General features: G+C 61.1%; 2 protein-coding genes across 2 annotated transcripts; both read left to right on the top strand.

Annotated features, from left to right (window-relative positions):
* The first annotated feature begins 600 nt into the window (after positions 1–600).
* On the top strand, positions 601–6,809 carry ICAM1 (intercellular adhesion molecule 1). The gene is made up of 7 exons (XM_074571910.1): positions 601–1,541; positions 3,136–3,408; positions 3,501–3,818; positions 3,906–4,172; positions 4,305–4,580; positions 4,690–4,932; positions 6,084–6,809. Exons 1-7 carry the CDS (start codon positions 1,490–1,492, stop codon positions 6,305–6,307), a joined length of 1,653 nt encoding a protein of 550 aa, XP_074428011.1. The 5' UTR covers positions 601–1,489; the 3' UTR covers positions 6,308–6,809.
* A 192-nt stretch (positions 6,810–7,001) lies between these two features.
* Positions 7,002–11,401, top strand: LOC141737250 (intercellular adhesion molecule 1-like). Its single transcript, XM_074571911.1, has 5 exons — positions 7,002–7,231; positions 8,217–8,489; positions 8,948–9,226; positions 9,665–9,907; positions 10,716–11,401. Exons 1-5 carry the CDS (start codon positions 7,120–7,122, stop codon positions 10,937–10,939), a joined length of 1,131 nt encoding a protein of 376 aa, XP_074428012.1. The 5' UTR covers positions 7,002–7,119; the 3' UTR covers positions 10,940–11,401.
* The last annotated feature ends 7,438 nt before the right edge of the window (positions 11,402–18,839 follow it).

Below are 18,839 nucleotides of genomic sequence, written 5' to 3'. Positions count from 1 at the left end.
GGCAGGACAAATGCCCCATCCCGGGGGAAGAGGGCAGGAGAGCAGTGGGGCAAGAGGGCAATGGGGCAGAAGAATTGCCCCGTCCCAGGGCAGGAGGACAGTGGGGCAAAAGAATTGCCCCGTCCCAGAGCAGGGAGGGCAAGGAGAACTGCCCCATTAGGGGCAAGAGAGGAATGGGGCAGGAGGGCAAATAGGGCAGGACAACTGCCCCATCCTGAGGGCAAGAAGGCAGGAGGGCTGTGGGGCAGAATTGCCCCATACCAGGGCAGTGGGGCAGGAGAGCGGGAAGGAAAATGGGGCAGGAAAAATTGCCCCATGCATCCCGGGGCAGCGGGGCAGGAGAATTGCCCCATCCTGGGGCAGCGGGGCAGGAGAATCGCCCCATCCCGGGACAGCGGGGCAGGAAAATTGCCCCATTCCGGAGCAGTGGGGCAGGAATATTGCCCCATTCCGGAGCGGTGGGGCAGGAGGGCAGTGGGGCAGGACCCCCGCCCCGGGAGACCCCGCCACTAGCCCCCGGGGTCGCCACTGGCCCGGGGGAAACCCGGCAGCGAAGTCCCCGCCGCCCCGGAATTCCCCGGGAACCGGGAGGGGCCGGGCGGGCGCCGAGATGATAAAGCACCGCCCCGGCGCGACCGACCGACGGACCGAGAGACCGACGGACCGAGCGAGGGACCCACGGAGGGTGCGGCGCCCACCGAGCCCCCGCCCCGCCCCGCCGCTACCGGAGAGCCTGAACCCACCGACCGCGGAGATCCCGAGCGGACCCTTCCCGGTGCTCCCGGAGACCGCGACCGGACCCTTCCCGGTGCTCCCGGAGAGCCTGAACCGACCCTTCCCGGTGTGCACCGAGACCCGACCGGACCCTTCCCGAGGAGCCTGAACCAACCGATCCCGGAGACCCTGAACTGACTCTTCCCGGTGCTCGCAGAGAGCCCGACCGGACCCTTCCCGGTGCTCCCGGAGACCGCGACCAGCCCCTTCCTGGTGCTCCCGGGGAGCCTGAATTGACCTTTCCCGGGGAGCCCGACCGGACCCTTCCCGGTGCGCACCGAGACCCCGACCGGACCCATCCCAGGGAGCCTGAACCGACCGATCCCGGAGACCCTGAACCGACTCTTCCCGGTGCTCCCAGAGAGCCCGACCGGACCCTTCCCGGTGCTCCCGGAGATCCTGATCGGCTCCACGCCAGTGCTCCCGGAAAGCCCAACCGGACGCACTCCAGGGAACTTAGACTTTTCCCGGTGCTCCCGGAGAGCCTGAACTGATCCATCCCGGAGACCCCAACCGGACCCTTCCCGGTGCTCCCGGGGAGCTTGAACCGACCCTTCCCGGTGCGCACCGAGACCCCGACCGGCTCCATCCCAGCGAACCCCAACCGACCGATCCCGGAGAGTCCGACCGGCCCCATCCCGGTGTTCCCGGTGGACTGAACCCCTCCGCCCCCGGTGCCGGTACCGGTGCCCACCCCGGCACCCCCCACCGCACCATGCACCCCACGGTGCTGCCGCTGGCCCTGTGCGCCTTGGGTGTCATCGCAGGTGAGGGGACACGGGGGGACACCGGGCTGGGGGGGTGGTACCGGGAGAGGGCGGTGGGGACACGGGGACTCTGTCCCCGGCACAGAAGGGCGAGGCCGGCGCGAGCGTGTTGGCACAAGCGCGCGGGTGCGAGCGTGTCACCGCAAGCGCGGCGGCGCGCGTGTCACCGCCAGCACGAGCGCCTCGACGTGACCTCGTCACCGGGAGCATGTCACACGAGCGTGTCCCGGCGGGAGGGACGGGTGGGTCCCCCCCGTGGGTCCCCCCCGTGGGTCCCCCCGTGGGTCCCCCCGTGGGTCCCCCTGTGGGTCGTGTCCCCCCGCCATCGAGGCGCCGCGTGAGCGCGAGCGTGCCGTCGCGGCGTCGGGCCCTGCCTGGCACCGTGGGGCAACCGGGATGGGGTTCCCGGATCCATCCCAGTCCCCTCTGCCCTAAACCGTCGCCTGCGCGCTGCATCCCGTGGGAGAGACTGGGAAGCGAGCTGGGAGCGAGCTGGGAGCGGGGGTTTTGTTTATCCTTGCGAAATTCCTGGGTCGCGGCAGGAACTCTTGTTTGTTCTCTTCGTGCCAGGGATTATTCCGGGAAAAGGCAGGTCTTTTCGCCTTCCTGCCGGAGGGAGGGAAACCTCGCAGCCGCTCCCGGGGAATCCCCCACCCAAGGGTGCTGGTGCTGACTCACCCCGGGGGGGGCTTCCTCCCCAGCCCAAGGGGGGGCTCGGTGGCAGATGCTTTGCTGGGAAAACACCGGCATGTGGGACGGGACTGTGGGAATGCACCGGCCACCGGCTGGGGACAGCTGTCACCGTCCCCCAGGGTCGGATTTGAGTGTCGCCATCCCCCCCACCCCGCCCCCCCCACGCTCCCCCCACGCTGTCACGGGGTTTCTGGCTGAAGGCTTCCAGCTGGAAGCGGGGGACGGATCCTGCGCACCGGCGAAGCCGCCCACTTCCCGCAGCCAAAGGAGAAGTTCGGCGGCTTCTCCCTGGCCAACTTCCTCCCCTGCCGTGCTGGGGACGGGGGCCAGCCTGGGGGGTCCCCTCGACCTTGTCCCCCCACCATACTGGGGATGGGGACAATCACGGGGGTCCCCTTGATCTTCTCCCCCACCATACTGGGGTTGGGGACAACCATGGGGGTCCCCTAGACCTTCTCCCCCCACCATGCTGGGGATGGGGACAACCACAGGGGTCCCCTCAATCTTCTCCCCCCACCATACTGGGGATGGGGACAAGCCCGGGGGTCCCCTTGACCTTCTGTTCCCCATGCTGTGTAGGGGGACAAGCCTGGGGGGGGTCCCCTCAACCTTCTCCCCTCACCATACTGGGGATGGGGACAACCATGGGGGTCCCCTCGACCTTCTGTTCCCCATGCTGTGTAGGGGGACAAGCCTGGGGGGGTCCCCTCAACCTTTGCCCCCACCATGCTGGGGATTGGGTCAACCATGGGGTCCCCTTGACCTTCTCCCCACCGTGTTGAGGATGGGGATGACCATGGGGCTTCTCTCAACCTTCCCCACCCCATGCCGGCAACAGGGAGGAGCCTGGGGGTCCCCTCCACTGCCGAACCCCCCCAAACCCCCCAGTTTCTCCCAGCAGAGCAGTCGGGAACCTCCTTCGAGCTGTCGGTGGAGCCGGCGGTGCCGGTGGTACAACACGGGGGATCGTTGCTCTTGAAGTTGAAGACGACGTGCCAAGATCCCAAAGCAACCGGCAACGTGGAGACGTCGCTTCGGAAGCGGATGGTGTCGGCGCGGCCGGCGGAGACGGTGGTGGAGCTGCTCAACGTCACCGAGTGGAACTCCAGCGTCCTCTGCTACTACACGTGCTTCTCCAAGAGGAAGGTGGTGACCACCAAACTCACTGTCTACCGTAAGGCACCGTGGGGAGATGGGGGGGGCGGGGGTCACCTCCAGTCCCGGCACGCTGACACCGTCCCCATCACGCCGCGTCTCTCCCCCCAGGTGCGCCGGAGCTGGTGGAGCTGGAGCAGGTGCCGGCACTGGCGGTGGGGCAGAGCCATGAGTTGATGTGTCGCGTGGCCGGCGCGGCGCCGGTGAGGAACCTGCGGGTGACCCTGTTTCGGGGCAACGAGGTGTTGAGCACCAAAACCTTCCCGCAGCACAGCCAGGACAAGCCGGAGGAGGTGCGGGTGACCCACTGGTTGACGGCACAGCGCCAGGACGATGGGCAGAATGTCACTTGCCAGGTGCTACTCAACCTGGCACCCTACGTCCCGCACATCAACGCCACCTCCAGCCCCGAGATGTTGACCGTCTACGGTAAGCCGGCACCGGCACCTCACCGGCGTTTGCTCCGCTGTGGTTGCGGCAACCGGCTCATCCCGGGGTGTTTCTCTCCGGTGACAGAATTCCCAGAGGATCCCGAGCTGGAGCCTGACATCTACCTGGAGGTCGGTGAGACGGTGAACGCCAGCTGCGCCGTCGGCCGCGTCTTCCCGGCGCCGCAGTTCAAGCTGGCGCTCGCCGACCAGTCCCTGCCGCTCTCCTTTGGGCAAGACGGCCACCAGGCCACCGCCGAGGTGGCCCACAGCCAGCCAGGGGACTTCAAGCTGGTTTGCACTGTGAAGGTGGGACCAGTGGAACGGCGGAAAGAGGCGACCGTCCACGTCTACAGTGAGTAATAGCGGCGGTGACACCGGCAAAGACCCGCTGTGGCACGGCCTGGGTGCACGCACCGGGAACGGGGGATCGGTTTCGTGCGGCGGTGTCACCGAACCATCCCGGCTTTGTCCCCATCACCCATAGGTTTCCCCTTGCCATTGTTGAACGTCAGCACGGCCAGCCCCACAGCCGGCACGGTGGTGCTGGGCGACTGCGTTTTGCCACCTGGTCACTCCCCCGGGCTCCGGCTGCAGATCCGCGCCGGCCACCGCGTCCTGGGGGATTGGGGACCGTCCCCGCTGCACTTCAACCTGACGGCGCGCGAGGAAGATGATGGGATGGAGCTGAGCTGTGATGCCGAGCTACCCGTCCACGGCAAAACCCCGAAGAGGAGCGAGACCATCCGGCTCAGCGTCATCGGTGAGAGCGTCGCGGCAGCCGGGCTCCATCCCGGAGATGCCAAAAAGGAAATTTCCAGATGGGAATTAATTTCTTGTCCCTCTCCCTGTGTTTTTTTTTCCCCCCACAGGCAGACCCTGGATGGACGACAGGAGCTGCCCCCCCAGCCAGAACTGGACGGAGGGGCAGGATGAGACCCTGCGCTGCTGGGCATGGGGCAACCCCCGGCCCCACCTGGAGTGTGCCAAGGACAGGGAGCCCTTCCCCGCCGGGGTCCCGCGCCCCGTCACCCGCGCCCACGCCGGCACCTACCTCTGCCAGGCCACCAACCCGCTGGGGACAACCGTCCGGAGCGTCACTGTCTGGGTGCAATGTGAGTGGGGACGGGGGTCCTGAGGAGTTCTGGGGTCTTGGGGGTCTCAAGGGTCCCAGGGGATCCTGGTGGTCCCAGGGATCCTGGGGGTCTCAGAGGTCCTGGGGGTCTTGGGGATCCTGGGCATCTTGGGGGTCCTGGGGGTTTCTGGTGGTCTTGGGGGTCCTGGGCATCCTGGGGGTCCTGAGGGTCTTGAAGGTCCCAGCTGTCCTGGTGGTCTCAGGGTCCTGGGGATCCTGGGAGTCCTGATGGTTTTGGGTTTGCTGTGGGTCTTGAAGGATCCTGGGGGTCCAGGGGGTCCTAAGGGTCTTGGAGGTCCTAAGTGTCCTGAGGGTCTTGGGCATCCTGGTGGTCTTGGAGGTCCCAGAGTTCCTGGGCATCTCGGGAGTCCTGGTGGTCCTGCGTGTCTTGAGGGTCCTAAGTTCCTGGTGGTCTTGGGTGTCCTGGATCTCCTGGTGGTCTTGGAGGTCCTGGAGGTCCCGAGTTCCTGGGGGTCCTGAAGGTCCTGGTAGCCTTGGTGGTCCTGGGGATCTTGAGGGCCCTGAGGGTCTTGGGTGTCCTGGTGGTCCTGGAGTTCCCAGAGTTCATGGTGGTTCTGAGGGTCCTCAGGGCCTTGGGGGTCCTGGGTGTATGAGGGTACTGGGCATCCTGGGGGTCCTGGTGGTCTTGGAGGTCCTGGAGATCCCAAGGTCCTAGGGGTCTTGGGGGTCCTGGTGGTCCTGGGGATCTTGAGGGTCCCAAGTTCCTGGTGCTCTTGGAGATCCTGAGGGTCCTGGGTTCTTGGTGGTCTTGGGGGTCCTGGTGGTCTTGGAGGTCCTGGAGATCCTGGAGTTCCTGGGGATCTTGGGAGTCCTGGGAATCTTGAGGGTCCTGAGGGTCTTGGAGATCTTGGGTGCCCTGAGGGTCTTGGGCATCCTGGGATTCCTGGTGGTCCTGGGGCTCCTGGTGGTCTTGGGGTCCTGAGGGTCTTGGTGTTCCTGGTGGTCTTGGGTGTCCTGGGGCTCCTGGTGGTCTTGGGTGTCCTGGGGCTCCTGGTGGTCTTGGAGGTCCTGGAGCTCCTGGGGGTCTTGGGTGTCTCAAGGGTCCTGGGGGGTCCCAGGAGGATGGTTCGGACTCAGCACCGCTGACCACCCATCCCTGCTCTCTGGCAGACCACGACCCCGACCTGCTGCTCCCGGTGCTGGTGGGCGTGGTGGTGGTGGCCGCCCTGGTCGCCGGCGGGGTGGGCTACGGCATCTACTACCGCAAGAAGAAAATCCGGGAATACCGGCTGCAGGAACAGCAGAGGCGGCTGCAGATGGAGCCGCTGCAGCCAACAAGGTGCTCGGAGGAAACGGCCGCTCTCAACGGTTCGGCGCCGGAGGCTCAAGTGTAACTGGGCAGAGACGGTGGAGGGGCCGGCAACCCCCTGCCCGTGGGCAAGTTGCCCCAGTGAGGGCCGAGCGCCGCGGCCGCCGGCTCCCTCCTACTGATGTGATGGTGCCATTGGCGACCGCGGCGGGATGGTGGAGGCTACGGTGAGACGGCGCCGGCCACCGCTGGTGCCGCAGGAAGGTGACAGCTCCCAGATGGGGACATGCCAGGCCGGCATGCGGTTGGGATGCCGGAGGGGGCGAGGTGCTGACCTTCCCGCCCGTCATGGAGATGCTCCTTTTCTCCCTGAACTTCATCCTTTGGGAGACCCGAAGCCGGTGACACTGGGGCTGGGGGGGTCTTGGTGGCCCGGAGGGGCTGAATCCCGAGATTTCGGTGCCGGGGTGGCATTGGCATCGATGCCGACAGGAGGGCGAGGAGCCGGAGCGGAGAGAGACGCAGCCATCGGAGAGGCTGGAAGATGCTGTCGTGACATGTTGCACCAATAAAGGCTGTCGTTGGCACCGCCGGCGTTTTGGTTGGGGATGGGGATAACCAAATCTGGGTTGGGGGGGGTTGTTTCCGGAACCCCGCGTCCTCGGTGGCCACGGTCGCGCCGAGCATGCGTCGTGGTACCTAAACCCCACTTCCTTCCTTGTGCCGCCATTTGGCCCCCGGTTCCCCGCACCCGCGGTGTAGACGGTGGGGCAGGGACGGCGCCGGGACGGGGAGGAAGGATGGAGAACGGCCATCGCGGCAAGGGTTGGGGGACGATTCGCCTCTGAGCTGGGTCCCCCCCTCCCCAAACCCCCCCAAAGCCCTGTGCCGGGGGTGATGGGCTCTGGCTTCTGCTCCCATCCTCGTGGTTTCCGGCTCACCGGCGCGGCAATGTCCCGGCGCGGCCACCTGGCCTGGTTCCTTGCTGGGCTGCTCCTGGTTCTCTGTGGTAAGTCATCCCTGGGTCATCCCCCCGCACCCCAACCCAGCTGGGGACATCCCCCGTGTCCCAGTTCACCCCACCTTCACCTCGACCCAACTGGGGACATCCGTGTGTCCCAGCTCCTCCCACCTTCACCCCAATCCAGCTGGGGACATCCCCCGTGTCCCAGCTCATCCCACCTTCATCCTGACCCAGTTGGGGACATCCCACGTGTCCCAGCTGATCCCGTGTGTCCCTTCTCATCCCATTTTCACCCCAATCCAACTGGGGACATCCCGTGTGTCCCCGGCTCATTCCCTGTGTCCCAGCTCATCCCACCTTCACCCCAACCCTGCTCGGGACATCCCGTGTGTCCCATCTCATCCCCATGTGTCCCAGCTCATCCCATGTGTCCCCAGCTCAACCCACCTTCACCCCAACCCACCTCCCGATCTCATCCTGCATGTCCCAGCTCATCCCATGTGTCCCCAGCTCAACCCACCTTCACCCCAACCCAGTTAGGGACATACCATGTGTCCCAGCTCATCCCACCTTCATCCCAACCCACCTTCCCTGGGACATCCCGTGTGTCCCAGCTCATCCCCATGTGTCCCAGCTCATCCCATGTGTCCCCAGCTCAACCCACCTTCACCCCAACCCACCTCCCGATCTCATCCTGCGTGTCCCAGCTCATCCCGTGTGTCCCAGCTCATCCCGTGTGTCCCCAGCTCATCCCACCTTCACTCCAACCCAGTTAGGGACATACCATGTGTCCCAGCTCATCCCACCTTCATCCCAACCCACCTTCCCTGGGACATCCCGTGTGTCCCAGCTCATCCCATGTGTCCCCGGCTCAACTCACCTTCACCCCACCCCACCTCCCGACCTCATCCCGTGTGTCCCAGCTCATCCTGTGTGTCCCCAGCTCATCCCGCCTTCATCCCACCCCCTCTCCTCACCTCATCCCACACACCCCAGCTCATCCCACCGCCCCCCGCCCATCCCATTCCAGGACAATCCACCGACTCCTTCGAGGTGAGGGTGGAAGGGAACTCCTCGGAGGTGGGCTACGGTGGGACGGTGCTGCTCAACTGCTCCAGCAGCTGCCCCGAGGCCGGGGCTCCCAGGGGGCTGGAGACCTCCCTCAGCAAGGAGCGGGTGAGCCAGGGGCCGGGCTGGGTGAGCGTCCGGCTCCGCAACATCACCGAGCCCCTCTCCGACGTCCTCTGCTACTTCTACTGCTTCGGGGAAAGGAAGGTGGCGGCTTTTAGGGTGCTGGCTTATGGTAAGAGGCTGCTGGGGTGCTTCCCCGGGGCTTTCCCGGTGGATGGGGGATGCGGGAAGTGGGTAGGGATGTGCTGGATCTGGGGAGCCCCCACCCCTCGATGGGCAGTGGGATGGGGCAAACTGGGATGGAGCTGGAGCCACAACTGGTCCTCGAGGGGAGAGGTTGGGATGAGTTGGGGGCTGGATCCAGTGATGGGTCCCAAGGGTGGGAGAGCTCGGGATAAGCCGGGAGCCGGGTCAGGTGATGGGTCCCAAGGGTGTGAGAGCTTGGGATGAACCGGGTGCTGGGTCAGGTGATGGGTCCCAAGGGTGGGAGAGCTTGGGATGAGCCGGGTGCCGGATCTGGTGATGGGTCCCAAGGGTGAGAGAGCTTGGGATGAGCCGGGTGCCGGATCCAGCTCCGCCTTTGGGATGACCTGAGACATTGGGTGCCATCTCCCCCTCCACCGGCCGCAGAATTCCCCCAGCCTCAGCTGACCATCAGCAGCCCCAACACCTCCTCCAACGAGACGGTGGCCATCAAGTGCTCCTCGGCGCCCAGCTGGCCCCCGGGGCTCAAGCTGCGGCTCCACCGTAGCCACTGGCACCCGCAGGCCTGGGAGGAGGGTCCCATCAGCCTGGAGCTGGTGGCCAGGGAGGAAGATGACGGAGCCGAGTTCTCCTGCCAAGCACAGCTCAGCCTGGGCAACCGGACGCTGACGAAGAGTTCGCCCACGGCCACGCTGCGCGTCACCTGTGAGTGGGGCGGCGGGTGGCGACCATGGGGCAAAATCCTTTGGTCCTGGGGCAAAACCCTTCCGCCCCTGTGTAAAACCCCTTGACCCCCTGCAGAACCCTCCTGCCCCATAGAAAACCCCTTAGCATCAGCGCAAAACCCCTTCTGCCCCCGTGTAAAACCCTCCTGCCCCATAGAAACCCCCTTAGCATCGGTGCAAACCCCATCTGCCCCCATGCAAAACCCTCCTGCCCCATAGAAAACCCCTGGGCATCGGCGCAAAACCCCTCAGTCCCCATGCAAACCCCTCCTGCCCCACTGCAAAGCTCCTCAAGCCCAATGCAAGACTTGGGGGTCCCGTCCCAGGCCGCGGCGGGGACCCCCTTGGCCGCAGCGATGGTGACACCGGGGCTCGTGCCGGGGAGAAATGAGCTTCCCCCCACTTTCGCCCCCCCCAGACCAGCCCTGGATGGACGACAGGAGCTGCCCCCCCAGCCAGAACTGGACGGAGGGGCAGGATGAGACCCTGCGCTGCTGGGCATGGGGCAACCCCCGGCCCCACCTGGAGTGTGCCAAGGACAGGGAGCCCTTCCCCGCCGGGGTCCCGCGCCCCGTCACCCGCGCCCACGCCGGCACCTACCTCTGCCGGGCCACCAACCCGCTGGGGACAACCGTCCGGACTGTCACCATCTGGGTGCAATGTGAGCGGGGACGGGGGGTCTCGGGGGTTCTGGGGGGGGGTCTCAGTGTGTCCCGGGAGTCCCCAAGGTCCTGGGGATTTTGGGGGTCCTGAGGGTCTCAGGGATCCTGGGGGTATTGGGGGTCCTGGTGGTCCTGGGGTTCTTGAGGGTCCTGAGGGTCTTGGGGATCTTGGGGGTCCTGAGGGTCTTGGGCATCCTGGGATTCCTGGTGGTCCTGGTGGTCTTGGAGGGCCTGGAGATCCTGGGGGTGTTGGGGGTGCTGGTGGTCCTGGGGATCTTGAGGGCCCTGAGGGTCTTGGGCATCCTGGGCTTCCTGGTGGTCTTGGAGGTCCTGAGGGTCTTGGGTGTCCTGGGGCTCCTGGTGGTCTTGGGTGTCCTGGGGCTTCTGGTGGTCTTGGGGATCCTGGTGGTCTTGGGTGTCCTGGGGCTCCTGGTGGTCGGAGGTCCTGGAGATCCTGGAGGTCCTGGGGATCTTGGGAGTCCTGGGAATCTTGAGGGTCCTGAGGGTCTTGGAGATCTTGGGTGTCCTGAGGGTCTTGGGCATCCTGGGATTTCTGGTGGTCCTGGTGGTCTTGGAGGGCCTGGAGATCCTAGGGGCGTTAGGGGTGCTGGTGGTCCTGGGGATCTTGAGGGTCCTGAGGGTCTTGTGTGTCCTGGGATTCCTGGTGGTCTTGGGGTCCTGGGGCTCCTGGTGGTCTTGGAGGTCCTGGAGCTTCTGGGGGTCTTGGGTGTCTCAAGGGTCCTGGGGGGTCCCAGGAGGATGGTTCGGACTCAGCACCGCTGACCACCCATCCCTGCTCTCCGGCAGACCACGACCCCGACCTGCTGCTCCCGGTGCTGGTGGGCGTGGTGGTGGTGGCCGCCCTGGTCGCCGGCGGGGTGGGCTACGGCATCTACTACCGCAAGAAGAAAATCCGGGAATACCGGCTGCAGGAACAGCAGAGGCGGCTGCAGATGGAGCCGCCGCGGCCAACGAGGTGCTTGGAGGAAACGGCCGCTCTCAACGGTTCGGCGCCGGAGGCTCAAGTGTAACTGGGCAGAGACGGTGGAGGGGCCGGCAACCCCCTGCCCGTGGGCAAGTTGCCCCGGTGAGGGCCGAGCGCCGCGGCCGCCGGCTCCCTCCTACTGATGTGATGGTGCCATTGGCGACCGCGGCGGGATGGTGGAGGCTACGGTGAGACGGCGCCGGCCACCGCTGGTGCCGCAGGAAGGTGACAGCTCCGAGATGGGGACGTGCCAGGCCGGCATGCGGTTGGGATGCCGGAGGGGGCGAGGTGCTGACCTTCCCGCCCGTCATGGAGATGCTCCTTTTCTCCCTGAACTTCATCCTTTGGGAGACCCAAAGCCGGTGACACTGGGGCTGGGGGGGTCTTGGTGGCCCGGAGGGGCTGAATCCCGAGATTTCGGTGCCGGGGTGGCATTGGCATCGATGCCGACAGGAGGGCGAGGAGCCGGAGCGGAGAGAGACGCAGCCATCGGAGAGGCTGGAAGATGCTGTCGCGACACGTTGCACCAATAAAGGCTGTCGTTGGCACCGCCGGCATTTTGGTTGGGGATGGGTGTCCTGGTTCCGGCGGGGATAGGGTTAATTTTCCCTGGTATTCCATGCCATGTGAGCCATGCCCACCCTGAGCTGCCGGGGGAGGGGGCAGGAAGTCGCCGCTTGGAGCGGGCGGGGGCGTTCGGGGTCCCGTAATCGTGTTTGTATATGCCTCTGTCCGTGTTGTTGTTGTTGTTTGCTTGTTCCCTTTGCTGTCCTGTTAAACTGCCTTTGTCTCAACCCAAGAGTCTTGCCTTTTCTTACGATTCTTCCTGTATTAGGAAGGCCCGAGCGAGCGGCACGTGGTTCTTTGTTGCCATCTGAGGCTAAACCACGACAGTCCTTTTTGGCGCCCAACGTGGGGCTCGAAGGGTTGAGATAACGACAGAATCCAACTAGAGCTTGGAAAAACGAATGTGTTGTATGCGTTTATTGTATTAGGCAAATAGTCGCTGGTCACCATGTTGCTTGGTTTGTTCTCATGGCTGTGTTATGTGAATTCCTATATGGCTTATGTACTCTGTCCGATGATTTTTGTTACTTCTGGGAGAGGGATGAGGATTATCATTTTGTTGTCCTGTGCAATATCGGCTTATGAGATGATAACATCACTTGTTAGACAGTTACTTTGGGGCTTTTATGTGGTGTTGCTGTCCTGTCCGTACCTTGGGCATCGTCTCTCAGATTTATTAATAATTACACCCAGTCTGTGGGGGAAAGAGGGGGGGGCACTTTCCCCAGCTCTTTTGCCTCCCTTTTCTCCTTCGGGTCAGGTATGGCAGCTTTTGAGAATTTTGTATATCCTTGGGATACTCAAACCAGCCTGGTCCTATTGTTATGTCTGCTGAATGTGTTCCACGTCCTGTTTAAGGTTAAACAGCTATTTAAGACTACCACCCGGAGATCTGCTCCGAGGCTGGATAGTCAGGGGTGGCACGGCATGTGGGAGAACATGGGCAGGTACCTAGAGAACTTCTCGCCTCCAATGGTCTGGGACTTCACCCCTGAACAATTACAGGACCCTGATAAAGTGGTAGAATATTTGAAGGGAAAATGCTGTGGCTATTCTAGAGAGGCACAACTCACCGCATTGTGCTGGGCCCTGGCCAGTATCTACCAGGCACTGCTCAGAATTATGCAGCACCCTCAGGGGGAAGAGATGGAGACCAGACCAGCAGCCACTGCGGCTGCTGCAACCCCTGCGACGGACACTGCGGCTACTGCAACCCCTGCGACAGACACTGCAGTTACTCCAACCCCTGTGGCAGCCACTGCCGCTGAACCAGGGAACCAACCCGTGCCGGTATCAGTTGCCCCCATACAGAAGAAGAAGTACACGAAGAAATCAGTTCGCTTAGTAAGAGATGATGATGAACCAGGGCCATCACGAGAGCAGGAGGAAGAGGCAGAACCAGAGGTAATTACTCGATCCCTATCCTTGAGTGAGCTGCGGGATATGCGAAAAGATTTCAGCCGACTTTCAGGCGAGCACATTGTCACCTGGCTGCTCCGGTGCTGGGATAACGGGGCCAGTAGCCTGGAATTAGAGGGTAGGGAGGCCAGGCAGCTGGGATCCCTGTCTAGGGAAGGCGGTATTGACAAGGCGATTGGGAAGAAGACCCAAGCCCTCAGCCTCTGGAAACAACTCCTGTTAGGCGTGAGGGAGAGGTACCCCTTCAGTGAGGATGTTGTATGTCAACCAAGCAAGTGGACTACCATGGAAAGAGGTATCCAGTACCTGAGAGAATTAGCCGTGCGGGAGATGATTTATTATGACTTGGACAATGCAGACTTACCCACAGACCCTGATGAGGTGCGATGCACAAGGCCCATGTAGCGGAAGTTTGTGCGGAGCGCACCATCGTCATATGCCAACTCCCTGGCAGTAATGGAATGGAAAGGTGAAGAGGGACCAATGGTGGATGAGGTGGCTGGCCGGCTCCGGTGATATGAAGAAAGTCTCTCTTCCCCCCTTGTCTCAGCTGTGGAGAAACTGTCACGGAAGGTCCAGCAACTTGAAGAGAATATGTCCTACTCCCCACCTGCACGGGCCAGCGTCTCAGCTATTAGAAGCAGGCATTTCCCCACTCAAGAGAGAGAGTACAGAGGGTACACACCACGAGGCACCCTGTGGTTCTACCTGCGGGACCACGGAGAGGACATGAGGAAGTGGGATGGACAACCTACTTGGATCCTGCGGACACGGGTACAGGAGTTGCAAGGAAGGACAACCACAAAAGGGGATCCCTCCAGGAAAAGTGCCGCCCCAGTTTCCAGTGGGCCGTTCCCCAGACAGAGCAGAAGGCCTGATCTTGCTTCTGATCCTCTTGAGGGAACTTCCAAGTCATTTATGCAAGAAGTGAGTAATGGATACTATGACCAGTATTAGAGGGGCCCTGCCTCTGGCCAGGTGGAGGAAAGGGACAACTGGGTTTATTGGACGGTGTGGATTCGATGGCCTGGCACATCAGACCCACAGGAGTATAAGGCTCTAGTGGACACGGGTGCGCAGTGTACTTTAATACCATCAAGCTATAGAGGGGCAGAACCCATTTGTGTTTCTGGGGTGACAGGGGGATCCCAAGAGTTGACTGTACTGGAGGCAGAAGTGAGCCTAACTGGGAATGAGTGGCAAAAGCATCCCATTGTGACTGGCCCAGAGGCTCCATGCATCCTTGGTATAGATTACCTCAGGAGAGGGTATTTTAAGGACCCAAAAGGGTACCATTGGGCTTTTGGCATAGCTGCCTTGGAGACGGAGGAAGTTAAACAGTTGTCTGCCTTGCCTGGTCTCTCAGAGGACTCTGCTGTTGTGGGGTTGTTGAGGGTCGAAGAACAGCAGGTGCCAATTGCTACCACGACGGTGCATCGGCGGCAATATCGCATTAACCGAGACTCTCTGATCCCCATCCATGAGCTGATTCGTCAACTAGAGGTTCAAGGAGTGATCAGCAAGACTCGCTCACCCTTTAACAGTCCCATATGGCCAGTGCGAAAATCTAATGGAGAGTGGAGGCTAACTGTAGACTACCGTGGCCTGAATGAAGTCACGCCACCACTGAGCGCTGCCGTGCCGGACATGCTAGAACTCCAGTACGGACTGGAGTCCAAGGCAGCCAAGTGGTATGCCACAATTGATATAGCAAATGCATTCTTCTCAATCCCTTTGGCAGCAGAGTGCAGGCCACAGTTTGCTTTCACTTGGAGGGGCGTCCAATACACCTGGAATCGACTGCCCCAGGGGTGGAAACACAGCCCCACCATTTGCCATGGACTGGTCCAGACTGCACTGGAACAGGGTGAGGCTCCAGAACATCTGCAGTACATTGATGACATCATTGTATGGGGAAACACAGCAGAAGAAGTTTTTGAGAAAGGGAGTAAAATAGTCCAAATCCTTCTGAAAGCTGGTTTTGTCATAAAACGAAGTAAGGTCAAGGGACCTGCGCAGGAGATCCAGTTTTTAGGAATAAAATGGCAAGATGGACGCCGTCAGATCCCAATGGATGTGATCAACAAAATAGCAGCTATGTCTCCACCAACTAGTAAAAAGGAAACACAAGCTTTCTTAGGCATTGTGGGTTTTTGGAGAATGCATATCCCAGATTACAGTCTCATTGTGAGCCCTCTGTATCAAGTAACCCGGAAGAAGAATGATTTTAAATGGGGTCCTGAGCAACGACAAGCTTTTGAACAAATCAAACAGGAAATAGTCCATGCAGTGGCCCTGGGGCCAGTCCGGGCAGGACAAGATGTTAAAAATGTGCTCTACAGCGCAGCCGGGGAGAACGGCCCTACCTGGGGCCTCTGGCAGAAAGCACCAGGGGAGACCCGAGGTCGACCCCTAGGGTTTTGGAGTCGGGGATACAGAGGATCCGAAGCCCGCTACACTCCAACAGAAAAAGAGATCTTGGCAGCATATGAAGGGGTTCGAGCTGCTTCGGAAGTGGTTGGTACAGAAGCACAGCTCCTCCCAGCACCTCAACTGCCGGTGCTGGGTTGGATGTTCAAAGAAAGGGTCCCCACCACACATCATGCAACCGATGCTACATGGAGTAAGTGGATTGCACTGATCACGCAGCGAACTCGAATGGGAAACCCCAGTCGCCCAGGAATTCTGGAAGTGATCATGGACTGGCCAGAAGGCAAGGATTTCGGAATGTCACCAGAGGAGGAGGTGACGCGTGCAGAAGAGGCCCCACCATATAATAAACTGCCAGAAAATGAGAAGAAATATGCCCTGTTCACTGATGGGTCCTGCCGGATTGTGGGAAAGCATCGAAAGTGGAAGGCTGCTGTGTGGAGTCCTACACGACAAGTTGCAGAAGCCAGTGAAGGACAGGGTGAATCGAGCCAGTTTGCAGAGGTGACAGCCATTCAGCTGGCTTTGGACATTGCTGAGCGAGAAAAATGGCCAGTACTTTATCTCTACACTGACTCATGGATGGTGGCAAATGCTCTGTGGGGGTGGTTACAGCAGTGGAAGCAGGGAAATTGGCAGCGCAGAGGCAAACCCATCTGGGCTGCTGAACTATGGAAAGATATTGCTGCCCGGATAGAGGATCTGGTTGTGAAAGTACGCCATGTAGATGCCCGTGTACCGAAGAATCGGGCCACAGAGGAACATCAGAACAACCAGCAGGTGGATCGGGCCGCTAGGATTGAAGTGGCTCAGGTGGATCTGGACTGGCAACATAAGGGTGAACTATTCATAGCTCGGTGGGCCCATGACTCCTCAGGCCATCAAGGGAGAGATGCGACATATAGATGGGCTCGTGACCGAGGGGTGGACTTGACCGTGGACACTATTGCACAGGTCATCCATGAATGTGAGACATGCGCTGCGATCAAACAAGCCAAGCGTTTGAAGCCTCTTTGGTATGGAGGGCGATGGCTGAAATATAAATATGGGGAGGCCTGGCAGATTGATTATATCACACTGCCACAAACCCGTCAAGGCAAGCGCCGTGTGCTCACAATGGTGGAAGCAACCACTGGATGGCTGGAAACATACCCTGTGCCCCATGCCACTGCCCGGAACACTATCCTGGGCCTTGAAAAGCAAGTCCTGTGGCGACATGGTACCCCAGAGAGAATTGAGTCGGACAACGGGACTCATTTCCGAAACAGCCTCATAGACACCTGGGCCAAAGAGCATGGTATCGAGTGGGTGTATCACATCCCCTGTCACGCACCAGCCTCTGGGAAGATAGAACGGTACAATGGACTGTTAAAAACTACACTGAGAGCAATGGGTGGTGGGACTTTCAAACACTGGGATACACATTTAGCAAAAGCTACCTGGCTAGTTAACACCAGGGGATCTAACAATCGGGCTGGCCCTGCCCAATCAAAACTTCCACGTACTGTAGAAGGGGATAAAGTCCCCGTAGTGCACATGAAGAATATGCCAGGGAAGACAGTCTGGGTTAGTCCTGCCTCAGGCAAAGGCAAACCCATCCGTGGGATTGCTTTTGCCCAAGGACCTGGGTGCACTTGGTGGGTGATGCGGCAGGATGGGGAAGTCCGATGTGTACCTCATGGGGATCTGATTTTGGGTGAGAATAGCCAATGAATCAAATTGTGTGTTGTTAATTGCTAAGTAACACTCTCACTGTATGTCCTCATTGCTATAATTGCTATCAGTTGTACTACGAGTAAGGCACAGGGATGATGGGATAAGAACTGACCTCAGCAGCTGGTGCCCAGCAGCTTCCTCAAGATCTACATCTTCAGCCCACGGACTGTGAGCATGAGCCACACCAGGTGCACCAGTCACAAGCTCCAAAAAATACAGCATGCAACAGACCAGCACCACCCAGCATCTCACCTGCCCTGAGAGACTGTTCTAACAGATGGAGCCCAAAGCCGTGGATTAAAAGAACTCAACGGACACTTTTGGAGGGATGGCCCATAAACTAAGGGCATTATATTTGCATGAATATATATGTGTATATATATATGACAGGGGAGAGTGGTGGCAATTCATTGGAACCTGTAAGATCTGGGCATGGCATAGATGGTATGGAATAAGGGGTGGATAATGTCCTGGTTCCGGCGGGGATAGGGTTAATTTTTCCTGGTATTCCATGCCATGTGAGCCACGCCCAGCCTGAGCTGCCGGGGGAGGGGTCAGGAAGTCGCCGCTTGGAGCGGGCGGGGGCGTCCTGGGTGCGGTTGGGGAGCGGCGGGGAGCGGCGGTTCCGTAATCGCGTTTGTATATTCCCCTATCCGTGGTGTTGTTGTTTGCTTGTTCCCTTTGCTGTCCTGTTAAACTGCCTTTGTCTCAACCCAAGAGTCTTGCCTTTTCTTACGATTCTTCCTGTATCGGGAAGGCCCGAGCGAGCGGCACGTGGTTCTTTGTTGCCGTCTGAGGCTAAACCACGACAATGGGGATAACCAAATCTGGCTTGGGGGGGGTTGTTTCCGGAACCCCGCGTCCTCGGTGGCCACGGTCGCGCCGAGCATGCGTCGTGTACCTTAAACCTCACTTCCTTCCTTGTGCCGCCATTTGGCCTCCGGTTCCCCGCACCCGCTGTGTAGACGGTGGGGCCGGGACGGCGCCGGGACGGGGAGGAAGGATGGAGAACGGCCATCGCGGCAAGGGTTGGGGGACAATTCGCCTCTGAGCTGGGTCCCCCCCTCCCCAAACCCCCCCCCAAAGCCCTGTGCTGGGGGTGATGGGCTCTGGCTTCTGCTCCCATCCTCGTGGTTTCCGGCTCACCGGCGCGGCAATGTCCCGGCGCGGCCACCTGGCCTGGTTCCTTGCTGGGCTGCTCCTGGTTCTCTGTGGTAAGTCATCCCTGGGTCATCCCCCCGCACCCCAACCCAGCTGGGGACATCCCCCGTGTCCCAGTTCACCCCACCTTCACCTCGACCCAACTGGGGACATCCGTGTGTCCCAGCTCCTCCCACCTTCACCTCAACCCAACTGGGGACATCCCCCGTGTCCCAGCTCATCCCACCTTCATCCTGACCCAGTTGGGGACATCCCACGTGTCCCAGCTCACCCCATCTTCACCCCAACCCACCTTCCCTGGGACATCCCGTGTGTTCCAGCTGATCCCGTGTGTCCCTTCTCATCCCATTTTCACCCCAATCCAACTGGGGACATCCCGTGTGTTCCCGGCTCATCCCCTGTGTCCCAGCTCATCCCACCTTCACCCCAATCCTGCTCGGGACATCCCGTGTGTCCCATCTCATCCCGTGTGTCCCTTCTCATCCCGTCTTCGTCCCGACCCAGCTGGGGACATCCCCTGTGTCCCAGCGCATCCAACCTTCACCCAACCCACCTTCCCTGGGACAACCCATGTGTCCCAGCTCATCCCATGTGTCCCCAGCTCAACCCACCTTCACCCCACCCCACCTCCCGACCTCATCCCGTGTGTCCCA

Source organism: Larus michahellis, unplaced genomic scaffold, assembly GCF_964199755.1.
Source record: "Larus michahellis unplaced genomic scaffold, bLarMic1.1 SCAFFOLD_353, whole genome shotgun sequence".
In the NCBI taxonomy this organism is placed as follows: Eukaryota; Metazoa; Chordata; class Aves; order Charadriiformes; family Laridae; genus Larus; species Larus michahellis.
This window is presented reverse-complemented; position numbering and strand designations above follow the sequence as displayed.

Bases quoted from the DNA above. Each gene is read 5' to 3' on its own strand.
- ICAM1 (XM_074571910.1), top strand. From the start codon at position 1,490: ATGCACCCCACGGTGCTGCCGCTGGCCCTGTGCGCCTTGGGTGTCATC. The intron at 3,819-3,905 runs GTAAGCCGGCAC...CTCCGGTGACAG, and splicing joins CGAGATGTTGACCGTCTACG to AATTCCCAGAGGATCCCGAG. The intron at 4,581-4,689 runs GTGAGAGCGTCG...TTCCCCCCACAG, and splicing joins CATCCGGCTCAGCGTCATCG to GCAGACCCTGGATGGACGAC.
- LOC141737250 (XM_074571911.1), top strand. From the start codon at position 7,120: ATGGGCTCTGGCTTCTGCTCCCATCCTCGTGGTTTCCGGCTCACCGGC. The intron at 7,232-8,216 runs GTAAGTCATCCC...ATCCCATTCCAG, and splicing joins GCTGCTCCTGGTTCTCTGTG to GACAATCCACCGACTCCTTC. The intron at 9,908-10,715 runs GTGAGCGGGGAC...GCTCTCCGGCAG, and splicing joins TGTCACCATCTGGGTGCAAT to ACCACGACCCCGACCTGCTG.